Here is an 11,116-nt window from a genome sequence, read left to right as displayed (position 1 = left end):
GCCGAGAAGCCAAACGGCGCACGGGACATGAGAAAAGACTACGTGCCACTTGGGCTGCCGGTGTCGACACGCCACACATGCCACGGTCGAGTCACTGGTTCATGGGGCTCACGTACGTACTCTACCTCCCCACACCAACCGCCGCCGCCTACTTGTACCAAGCGCGCATCGCCGAGGAGCCGCGTCGCAATATCGATCGATCAGCACGTAAGTCCGTCGGGGGTGATCGACCAAACAATGGCCGCCCCGCCTCTGCCGAGCGCGTACATGCCCGACCTGCCGGCGGTGCCGGAGTGGCTGAACAAGGGCGACAACGCCTGGCAGCTGACGGCGGCGACGTTCGTGGGCATCCAGTCCATGCCGGGGCTGGTGGTGCTCTACGGCAGCATCGTCAAGAAGAAGTGGGCCGTCAACTCGGCCTTCATGGCGCTCTACGCCTACGCCTCCACGCTCATCGTCTGGGTGCTGCTCGCCTTCCGCATGGCCTTCGGCGACCGCCTCCTCCCGTTCTGGGGCAAGGCCGGCCCGGCGCTGACGGGGGACTTCCTCGTGGCGCGCGCGTCCTTCCCGGCCACGGCGCACTACGGCGCGGGCGGCGCGCTCGAGGTGGCCCCCACGCAGCCCTACTACCCGGAGGCCACGCTGGTGCTGTTCCAGTTCCAGCTCGCCGCCATCACGCTCGTGCTGCTCGCCGGCGCGCTGCTGGGCCGCATGAACATCAAGGCGTGGATGGCCTTCACGCCGCTCTGGCTCCTCCTCTCCTACACCGTCTGCGCCTTCAGCCTCTGGGGCGGCGGCTTCCTCTACCACTGGGGCGTCATCGACTACTCCGGCGGCTACGTCATCCACGTCTCCTCCGGCGTCGCCGGCTTCACCGCTGCCTACTGGGTACGTTACCACGGGTCCGGTTTGCCTTTCCGGCAGTCGTGGTGGACATTTCTGAATTTTCCGTGATACGCCGCGTTCGTTTCTGGCAGGTGGGGCCGAGGCTGAAGAGTGACAGGGAGAGATTCGCGCCCAACAACATCCTGCTCATGATCGCCGGCGGCGGGCTGCTGTGGCTGGGCTGGGCCGGGTTCAACGGCGGCGCGCCGTACGCCCCGAACATCATCGCGTCCATGGCGGTGCTCAACACCAACGTCAGCGCCGCGGCGAGCCTGCTCACGTGGACCTGCCTGGACGTCATCTTCTTCGGCAAGCCGTCCGTGATCGGCGCCGTGCAGGGCATGATGACGGGCCTCGTCTGCATCACCGCCGGCGCAGGTTCCGAATCCGCATTCTCTAAACTGCACTAGAATTTTAGTGTTGTACTGCACAAGTTTATTTTGCGTTTTGCTCAGTGTGCTTCGTCCTTTGTGTTGCATTTGCATGGCGGCTTGTAGGGCTGGTGCACACGTGGGCGGCGGTGCTGATGGGCATCTGCGCCGGCAGCGTGCCGTGGTTCACCATGATGGTCCTCCACAAGCGGTCCGCCCTCCTCCAGAAGGTGGACGACACCCTCGCCGTGTTCCACACCCACGCCGTCGCCGGGCTCCTCGGCGGCGTCCTCACGGGGCTCCTCGCCACCCCGGAGCTCACCACCCTGCACACCCACGTCCCCGGCACGCGCGGAGCCTTCTACGGCGGCGGCGTCCAGCAGGTGGGCAAGCAGCTGGCCGCGGCGCTCTTCGTTGTCGTGTGGAACGTCGTGGTCACCACCGGCATCATCCTCGCCGTGGGCCTCGTCATCCCGCTGCGGATGCCCGACGAGCAGCTCAGGATCGGCGACGACGCGGCGCACGGCGAGGAGGCCTACGCGCTGTGGGGAGACGGCGAGCGGTTCGACGTGTCCCGCCGCGCGGCAGCGAGGGCCACCGAGGTCGGCGACCAGTCGGTCGACCAGCGTCTGGCAGCCATGGGAGCTAGAGGCATCACCGTTCAGTTGTAGTAGAAGCTGGTGCCCATTGTTCTTTCTTCAAGGGCAGTTGTAGTAGAACTGTAGAAGCTGGTGACTAGGCAACACAGAAGGGATATTCGTAGTTCAATCTTTTGCCAATTTCAGAAGGGATATTTGTAATTTCCTACAATATGCAACGGAGTTTTTAGTTTTTACATGGGCTCTGCTCTTCGCTCTGCCAATTCAGTTTTTGCCCTTCTTTCTAGATTAAATGCAGTTATACATCTCAAGCATGGAATGCCTTCGGTTCAGCAATCATGGCGTTAGCAGAACCAGTTTACTAGCTAGCACGCCCCATGGCAAGAACATTGTGAAACTTGAAAGCATAACGATTTTGCAGAGCAATTCACCAGCATCATCTGGCAACAATCTCACAGGCAGTGGAGTGGCAAGAGGCATCATACTTCATACATGTACACAGTAGCTTTCGTCGCAAGTTACATAATAATACATCGAGAATGCACATTCTCATGCTAGTCGAACTGCTCCCAGTCAGTGTCGTTTTGTGTGGAAGAAAATCGGGCCGGCGGAGCAGTCAAGCTGCCCATGCCGTTTTCGAACGTCTCCCACTCGGTCGACACCGAAACAGATTTGGCGCTATCACTGAAAGGGTTTGCGTTCCTTGCCTTCAGCTTGTCCAGGGTCTCCACAAGATTCTGAACTCGGCGCACCTGGGAGTTTCAACACAGCATTGTATAAGTATCATTTATGCAAAGGTTGGTCTTTATTTAAAAAATGCAAAGGTTGGGATGTACTCCCTCCGTTCCAAAATACTACTTTGTGGTTTGAACTAAAACCACGACAAGTATTTTGGAACAGAGGAAGTGTTATTTTTTCTATTATTATAAATGGACAGGGATTTTATTCATAGTGACAAACCCCATTTGCAAATTATCCGACCAATATGTCATTCAATTATATCACAAGACAAAATCAGGACTACGTAAAGCTGAAAAATCAACATTGTGTTGGCCCAGTGTCACTATTCATCTTGCAGTACACATGAAGTATAATGTCCTCAATGAAATATTTTACTTGAATTTTGTAAGTTACATCTGCAGATGATTATGCCAATCTTATTCATCCAGGATATACAGCAGAAAAAAAGGGAGGAAACTGCACATATTTTATGCTTTATAAACGAACACAACTTGAGAAAATAAACCCGAGGGATTATCCGACATGGGGCAAAGATTTTTCTGCCTAAGCTGAGTTTAGCAGCTAAATTCGGACGACACAGCCCGGTTAACCTAGGACTTTGATGTGAGTCTCTCTTCCACAAGAAGTAACCGAACAAGATTAAACTAATGAAAATGATTTTTGAGAGCTACAAACTTGAGCCTGAACGGACCGTTATTACACAATCGGAGTACTGTGTTACTGTAATAACCGAGCAAGACAGACACGAGTACATGGCCCTTAACCCAAAATGTAATTATAAGAGTTACATGAAATGTCCTATAAGAGTCACTGCTAGGTGAGAGCAGTGAAAGACTGATTCAACACAACAGAGAAACTACTGGATAAACCATCAGGAAATAATTGTGCAGGGTTATTAGCATCTATTGGATAACTATCATAAATGAATTAAAAATTATGCAATAGTCCTCTTTGTTTTGAACAAACTTTTGAGCAAGAACATGTCCTGGCTAATGGGTGACATAAATAATCTATTTTGTCTTGAACAACAAATGTTTTAGTTTCTGTACGTGTTGCAATAAAGTATGTAATCGGATAACTGATGATTAATCTGGTTCGGAAAGTAACAGCAAGGAAGTGTACCTCGGCCTTCCTTTGTGCCCTTGCTTCTCCCTCTGCCTCTATGCCATCGAGTTTCAGCAGCTGCACCATAAGCAGCTCCGTCAAGACAACAAATTCTTTATCCTCGACCTTCTTCCCTGCAAGGACACTCTTCTCCAACTCACACACCTGTTACAGAACATAAAAAAATTAAACGCATCAGTACAGTTGTGTGAGCAGCACAAATATCTTACTCCCTCCGTCCCACAATGCAAGACGACTATGGGATGGAGGGAGTACAAACCAGGTGCGGCAAGTATTGTTCCTTAACCTTAGCAGAGAGCTTGTCAACTTCAGATCTGACACGAACAACAGCCTCACAAGCCCTCATCATGCTCTCATCCATCATCACTGGCTCGACCTTCTGTTCCACATTGGCAGGGACATGTTTCTCAAGCAGAAGCAATTTTGCTCCATCCTTGGCGCCTGATGCGTGCAGGAATTCATCGTCCCTCTTCTCCTTACCACGGAAAAAGAGCCTCTGTCTCTCAGGCTCCAGGCCAGTAGTCTGGGTGAGGATCCTCTTCAGTTCACCTTCACACAAATCATAAATCAGTTTCAACTACCTCGTGTTCGTGAAATTGAGGTCCTCCAAGCAAGGAGATATAGGATGTTACTCCAACAACTCGATCCAAACTTTCTTTCAAAAGTTAAACTCAGTGCAGATGCACCACCAAAGTTAAACTTCTTCGGGATGGGTTAGAGGCTTAGATAAGTAATTCATATAACATCCTTTGATGAGCAGTAACCAATCCCTTTCGACCGGAACACTACTGTAATAATGCGACAGTACAACCATAATTAATTGTAGGCCTGATGTTGAACGAATGGGAACAATTATTCTGATAAGGATTTTTGTATGAAGGTCAAACAAGACATCTACAAATATAAGTCTACCTGTCACGGTACAACAACGCAAAGTTAATACTTCTAGTTGAATAGCAGGCACATGATACATAGGCCACCTACTGGTGCTTATAATGTTTTTAATCTAGGTTTGTTTAGTCACCCAATTTGATTTTGTTGTTAATCTAGGCTTGTTTATATAGTCATCCAATTGGATTCTGTTCTTAATCTAGGCTTGCGCAGTCACCCAATTCGATCCATAGGAAGCAGGAATTATGTGATTTACATGCACATACTACTTGACAAAATCCGCAGTTGACCAGCCAAGATCTAAGCTCAACGCAGCTAAACAACACGCCATCTGCCGACTTAGTAACTCCGGGGAAACGACAAGCACTCGCTGAGCGAGCACCGCAGCAAAGACCACATCTCAAATCGGAACTGATCACAGACAAATCGGAACAGAGCATTACGTTTCATCTCATCATTACAATACATACAACAGGACAAATTGCAAAGGATAAGGGCGTCGGATCAAATAAGAAGAAGAGGCTCCGTACCGAAGGAGGCCTGCGCCGGCACGAAGACGTCGCGCAGGGCGGGGCCGTGGGACACCCTGAGCCTGACGGTGGGGCCCTCCTCGCCGTCCCTGCGCTGCACGAACATCCCGCCCGGCCGGACCTCCGACTCGCCGTCGGCCTCCTTCGCGCGCGATCTGCTGCCGCCGCCCATCGCCGCCTCCTCTTTTATGGGCCTCTCGGTTCCTTTCGGTTGCGCGGAGAAAGGCGAAAGCGACGCGCGGGGCGGAGGGGGTTGGTGGCGCGTGGCTTTTGCGGAGGGTGGGAGGCCGGCCTCGCCCGCCAGCGGTCGGGTCGCGGGTGGGTTCCTTCCCTCCCGGAGAAGCAAGGGGAAGGGGCGAGGAGGAGGGTGGGGAGACGGCGGATGGGGGGAGGTGGAGGGGAAGCAAGGTTTCGGCGAAGGAAGGAAGGCTAGGCTTGTGCGTTTTTGCGTTGGCCAAGTACAGCTTTGGATCCTCGTGACGCCACCGGGTGGGGGGCGGTGGGGGAGGCTACTGGCTCCGCCTGGATTTGGTTGGCCCGTACGCGCCTGCGCTGCCGCCTCGTGGGGGCCGTCGATTTGTGGTCACTCGTTTGTTTGGGCTTGCCACCCCCGGCCGGCCTCGTGACACGTTCGTCGAACTGTTTGCGTGCCGGGGGTGGGGGTCTAGAGCACCGAGCCGAACTCTCCACGACCTCTCCTCGACGGCTTGGATATGGCAAAGCCATGATGAGTCGAAGAATTTGCATCTTGTGGGATCCGGTCCATGTTTGTCTTCCGTAAATTTACTTGGACCGATTCGCTCGCCGCACTCGTGTGTCTTCAGGTTGAATCCTTTTAATCTACGTTGTTTTTATCGATGACGGTTGTTGTTCTCGTGTCGTATTAATAAATATCATGGTTTTACACTTAGGTCAGTGGCTGAGACATCCAATCTCTAGATCAATGCTTAGCATGAATTTCTCTAATCCATGCTCCCTCCATTCCAAAATATAGTGTGCCCGCGTTTTTCGAGGTCGAATTTTGACCATAAATTTAACGAACGAGACCGACTGCAACGGGAGAAAAAGTTACATAATTAAAAACTTCTTTCGAATACGAATTCACTGATATAACTTTTGCTCCCGCCGCAATCGGTCTTGATAGTTAAATTTACGGTTAAAGTTGAAGCACGGGGATAGAGAAAGCACTACATTATGGAATGGAGAGAGTATATCTAGTTTCCATCTAAGACTGCAGGCAAGAGTGATCTAGAGCACCAAGCTGAACTATCTGACGTTTTTATTTCAGAAAACATTCAATCTATTCATCAACGATTAAGATAGTAAAAAACACCAGAACTAAAAAATACATACATATTCGTGAAACACCTAGCGACGATTTTGGAGATGGCGAAGCCATGATGATGAGTCTATAAGGTGACTTTTTTTTGGCATAAACTTGTGTATTACTCAAGCATCAACCTTAAAATCCTCCTTACATAAATCAACGACCTCTAGGGCCGGAGCCCAGCAAGACTACGGTTCTACTTTCAGTTCTTGCAAAACTTGCTAAAACATCACTGAGTACATTTCGACCACGGTTGATATGAGTAATATGAGTCATACGAAGACACTTCAGATACTTGATCACCGCCACCAAAGAAGCATTTTTTTTTATTTTTTTTATTTTATAGTCATACATTGTGTACTAGTATCATATACTCCTTCTTTCTGCTAGATACATCCATTTGAGCGTTAGCTAATCCGAACAAAGTATGTATACAAGAAATAGTTCAAAGGCGAGAGCTGTAATAAAATTTTAGGCCCGATTTTGTTGTTTTTAGTGAGCTCCTTGGAACTCATCTCAGTGCGGAAATTTGCAAGTACTATAAGTCTTTCATCTTTGATGCGTACTCTTTTCTATATATATTTTAGTTTATTTGGTGTTTCATTTGAATTTACTATATTGAGGGCGCATATGAGTTCGGGATCAATAAAAGAGTGTTTCTAGCTAGATTACGAGGTTCAAAGTTTGAGTCCTTAGGCTCGTGAACAAAATTATAGGAAATTATTTTAAGATCTCAAGCGACAGTAGAGTTGGTGCAAAACTAGAACGTGGCCCATCCAACCCATCAACAAAACTATCAAGAGGGAGCGAGTACTTGGCGACAGATGGCCGCCGCCACGTGTCGCGCTCTAGGCGCTCCCTTCTGATTTTGTTTTTTTATCAATTTTTCCGCACGCGTTTTCGGCGTTTTAAACGGGTTTTCCTCTTTTTTTGGCTTTCCACCGATCTTTCTTAGCTTTTGGACAAAAAAGTTGTTTTTTTTTGTTCCGCGAGAGGCATGGTTTCACTACCTCGAGAGACACGGTTTTGCTTTTGCGAGAAGCACGGCCATGCCTCTCGAAAACGGAAAAAACACATTTTTTCCTTCTGCCAGAGGCATGGTTTTGCTTCCGCGAAAAGCACGGTTGTGCTTTCGCGAGAGGCATGGCTGTACCTCTTGAAAACGAAAAAATGTGTTTTTTTGTTTTTGCCTTTCACGAGAGGCACGGTTTTGCTTTCGCGAGAGGCACGATTGTGCTTTCACGAGAGGCATAGCCATGCCTCTCAGAAACGGAAAAAATATATGTTTTCTTTTTTTCCTTCCGTGAGAGGCACGTTAACGAAAAAAACTCATTTTCTGTATTTCTTTCTTTCGTGAGACACACGGTTTTGCTACCGCGGGGGACACAATTGTGCTTTCGCGAGAGGCATAGTCATGCCTCTTTCAGAAAGAAAAAAAATGTGCTCCCGCTTCGATTTTTCTGTCCGTTTTTTTTTTGAAAAAAAGTTTATTAAACCTATCAACATGAGATTTAGTTTTGAAGATCTCGACGTGAGGAATCAAATGGTGAAAATGGTTCAAGATTTGAACGCACGATTTAAGAGATAAAACGTTTTGAATAAACGGATGTACGAAAAAAGAGAAAATTTTTAAATTTGTGCGCCACTTGTCGCAGCCTGAGAAGATGGGGAGTGACCTTTGAAAGGACTACTCCTTATTTAGTGAATTTGGAGGAGTTCGAGCAAAGCTGCCTTGAAAGCAAATTTGTCAGGTATTCCGTATCTCCTATATCACGCCCGCTGCGTGAAATACTGTGCTTTTGGTACAAAGCACATATCCCTTGCAGTAATGGACCGGCCCATGTAAGGTAATTACTTTTTCCGGTATTGAGAATGTTCTTTTACAGAGATTTTGGAAAGTTTTCATCGTTTTTATTTGGTTAAATGGTTTTTGTCTGGTTTTTACATCTTCCTATTTTCTTTGTGTTCATTTTTTTATTTACAGTTCTTGTTAATTTTATTATATTTCCATTTTTTATATTTTAAAGTATGTTACCATTTTTTTCTAAGTTAATGAACATTTTCATAATTTTGAATATTTTTATAATTCATGAATGGGTTTTAAAAAGCATCTACATTTTAACTGGAGAACGGTTTTAAATTCATGGTCAATTTAAAATTTGTGAGTATTTCCAAAAAACATTAATTTTTAAAAATTAACATTTATTTAAGTATTAATGAAAATATTTTAAATTTTAAAATAGTTGTTAAAATACCTGAATTTTTTCCCAAACATTATCGAAACCAAAAAAAAACGATGGCCGTTTTTTTCCTATAAGCAGCAGTAGTGCCGAGTGAGCCAACCAGCTAGCCAGTCGAGCGAGCGAGCACGCCGTGCTAGTGAGCTTAGTGGGCCGGCCCAGTTTGTGTTAGCGTGGCAATTAGACGCCTGAAGCGTTAAATAGGAGCATCCTTGTTATTATGTACCCTAGCCCCTCTTGGCCTACCAATCAAATTTGTTGTGTTTCGAACACCTGGAATCAGGAGCTTAGTTTTTTTTAACCCGGAGCTCGGCTGATTGGTTCCAGTTTAAAGTACCATGTTGAACTTCCTAGCTTACATGAGAAAATTGAACCAAAAATAATGGAGATGCCAACGCCTTCTATAGATCCGTCCAAGAGCAAACTAGCTTACATGTGATAATCATAGCATAAATAATGAAGATGTCAGCACTAAAATCATATTTAACATGGTTTCAAGGGTTGTCAATTTGGAAATGAATGTCCACGAGTCTAGAGAATTTTTGCTTTGGTTTGTGATTATTCATTATTGTATTCTATCACAACTTATTAAGTGTTGCCAACGAACATGTAAAGAATTGCATAGAAGATGATATTCTTCACGCAACATGGTTGTGCAGGCCTATATCATTATGATAGAATACTCTTTCTTCAATGGTGCCCTTTAATTAAGTGATGTTCTGAAATGTAGTCGAGGTACCTGGTCGTGTTCTATGGATTTCTTGGGATAGAATACTCTTAACAGTATTTTTGTAATCCTATATCATTATGAGTCTTATGACAACTAATGGCCTTCTTGTACAGCAAGTTTCAAACAGAGAAACTTGGCATGATTCTTTCTGTCAGGCAAGTTTTGAAGTAGAAACTCAACTATTAATGGAAAATATGATAGAAAAGGAATGAAAGGCAAATTTCATAGAATGTAACTTAAGAAAACAAGATCTAATAGGTTATCACTAAGAAAAACACCAGATATAAGAAGAAGAAGTGCGAGTGGAATAATGTCATATGGTTCCTATATCATTATGAAAGCTAATACCCTTTTCGTACCTCAAGTTTCAAGAGTTAAAGGGAAATATGGTAGAAATGAAACGAAAGGCAAGTTTGGTGGAACATAACTTAAGTAAACAAGGTCTAGTTGGTTAACACTTAGTAAAAGATCGAATGGAAGAAGAACAAGTGCGGTTGAAACAATGTGATTGCAATCGTATATGTAACTAATTAAGTCATGATAGAATGACGATTAATGTGCGAGATGGCATATTCGTTCGTACTGCAGTAAGGATGTCGGAAAAAGAGTTGATGAATTTGTAGTCCGAAGAACAGCAATCCGACAGAACAAGAAGAGGTTAATAGTTGGACGAATCTAAAACGAATTGAATACAAGGATATCTTGACGGAAGAGAATAAAAAGTTGACAAAAGAGAGTGTACCAATTTTTCATGGGAAAAACAATGGCATGAACTGGCTAAGCGATAGAGCGGGACGAACTGATGAGTTCACATCAAGTAAAGCAAAATAATTGGACAGAATGACAAAAAATAGAGAAAAAAGACAATGAGAGAGTACTCGAACCTTAGAGTGGAACAGTACTGAAACCAAGGAAGAAGACGAACAATTAAGTGGATTGCTCGAACAGGGTTGCAGAATAGAGGTATCTAACAGAACGGGGTTGCAGCATACGCAAAGAAAGATGTACAACAACGGTCCGCCAAAGTATTTGTATAAAATAAATATGTATATTGTCTTGTATTAAAATCGACAAATGGTGGATTTTATTGATTCAAAATGAAGCATCTGGAGTCTCAATATTAAGATCAACAAAGGATAGACTTTATTGACTCAGTATGTATATCGTCTCGTAATAAGATGGCTAAGAATTTCATCATTTTTCAACCAATTTGCGCCGAAACATCTGCTGAGATCACAACGCAGACCAACTGTTGCAGATGGATCACAAGTGCGTGCCCCTGCGAATTTTGGCCTTGGAAAGGTCTCACTTCACCGCAGCCTAGATGGATAATCGAAATGTCCCGCTGATCGAGGCATACCAGCCTATGAGTAATTTTAAAGCCCTAAAACATCAAATCGGCCGGCTACATAAAACGTAGCACCGCTAGTCCTGCCAAAATCTTTGCTTCCGATCACGCGGGTGAACGTCGCCGTCCTCATTAAAAGAGCCCATTATTCCCGCACAGTGCAGTTCCTGCAGAGCGTACGTGCAGCCCATGCGCCGGGCGACCTGCACAGTGCCGCCCAAGCTTCGTCCAGCTTCCTAGTTTGATCTTGTCCGGAAGCACGGATCATGTGTTTGTCGCCATGGCAGGATACGCTGCACTAGACGATGACTAGGGCAAAATTTGTGCGT

At 46.2% G+C, this 11,116-nt stretch overlaps 2 protein-coding genes across 2 annotated transcripts; one reads left to right on the top strand and one right to left on the bottom strand.

The window, feature by feature from the left end:
* Positions 1-237: 237 nt before the first annotated feature.
* On the top strand, positions 238-2,166 carry LOC125545197 (ammonium transporter 2 member 3). Its single transcript, XM_048709079.2, has 3 exons — positions 238-888; positions 978-1,263; positions 1,383-2,166. Exons 1-3 carry the CDS (start codon positions 238-240, stop codon positions 1,925-1,927), a joined length of 1,482 nt encoding a protein of 493 aa, XP_048565036.1. The 3' UTR covers positions 1,928-2,166.
* Positions 2,167-2,317: 151 nt separating this feature from the next.
* BAG4 (BCL-2-associated athanogene 4) lies at positions 2,318-5,623 on the bottom strand. The gene is made up of 4 exons (XM_048709081.2): positions 5,143-5,623; positions 4,008-4,270; positions 3,719-3,865; positions 2,318-2,607 (listed from the first exon to the last, which is right to left on the bottom strand). Exons 1-4 carry the CDS (start codon positions 5,312-5,314, stop codon positions 2,410-2,412), a joined length of 780 nt encoding a protein of 259 aa, XP_048565038.1. The 5' UTR covers positions 5,315-5,623; the 3' UTR covers positions 2,318-2,409.
* Between the last annotated feature and the right edge of the window lie 5,493 nt (positions 5,624-11,116).

This window comes from Triticum urartu, chromosome 3A, assembly GCF_056163025.1.
Source record: "Triticum urartu cultivar PI428250 chromosome 3A, HENAU_Tu73, whole genome shotgun sequence".
Classification (NCBI taxonomy): Eukaryota; Viridiplantae; Streptophyta; class Magnoliopsida; order Poales; family Poaceae; genus Triticum; species Triticum urartu.
This window is presented reverse-complemented; position numbering and strand designations above follow the sequence as displayed.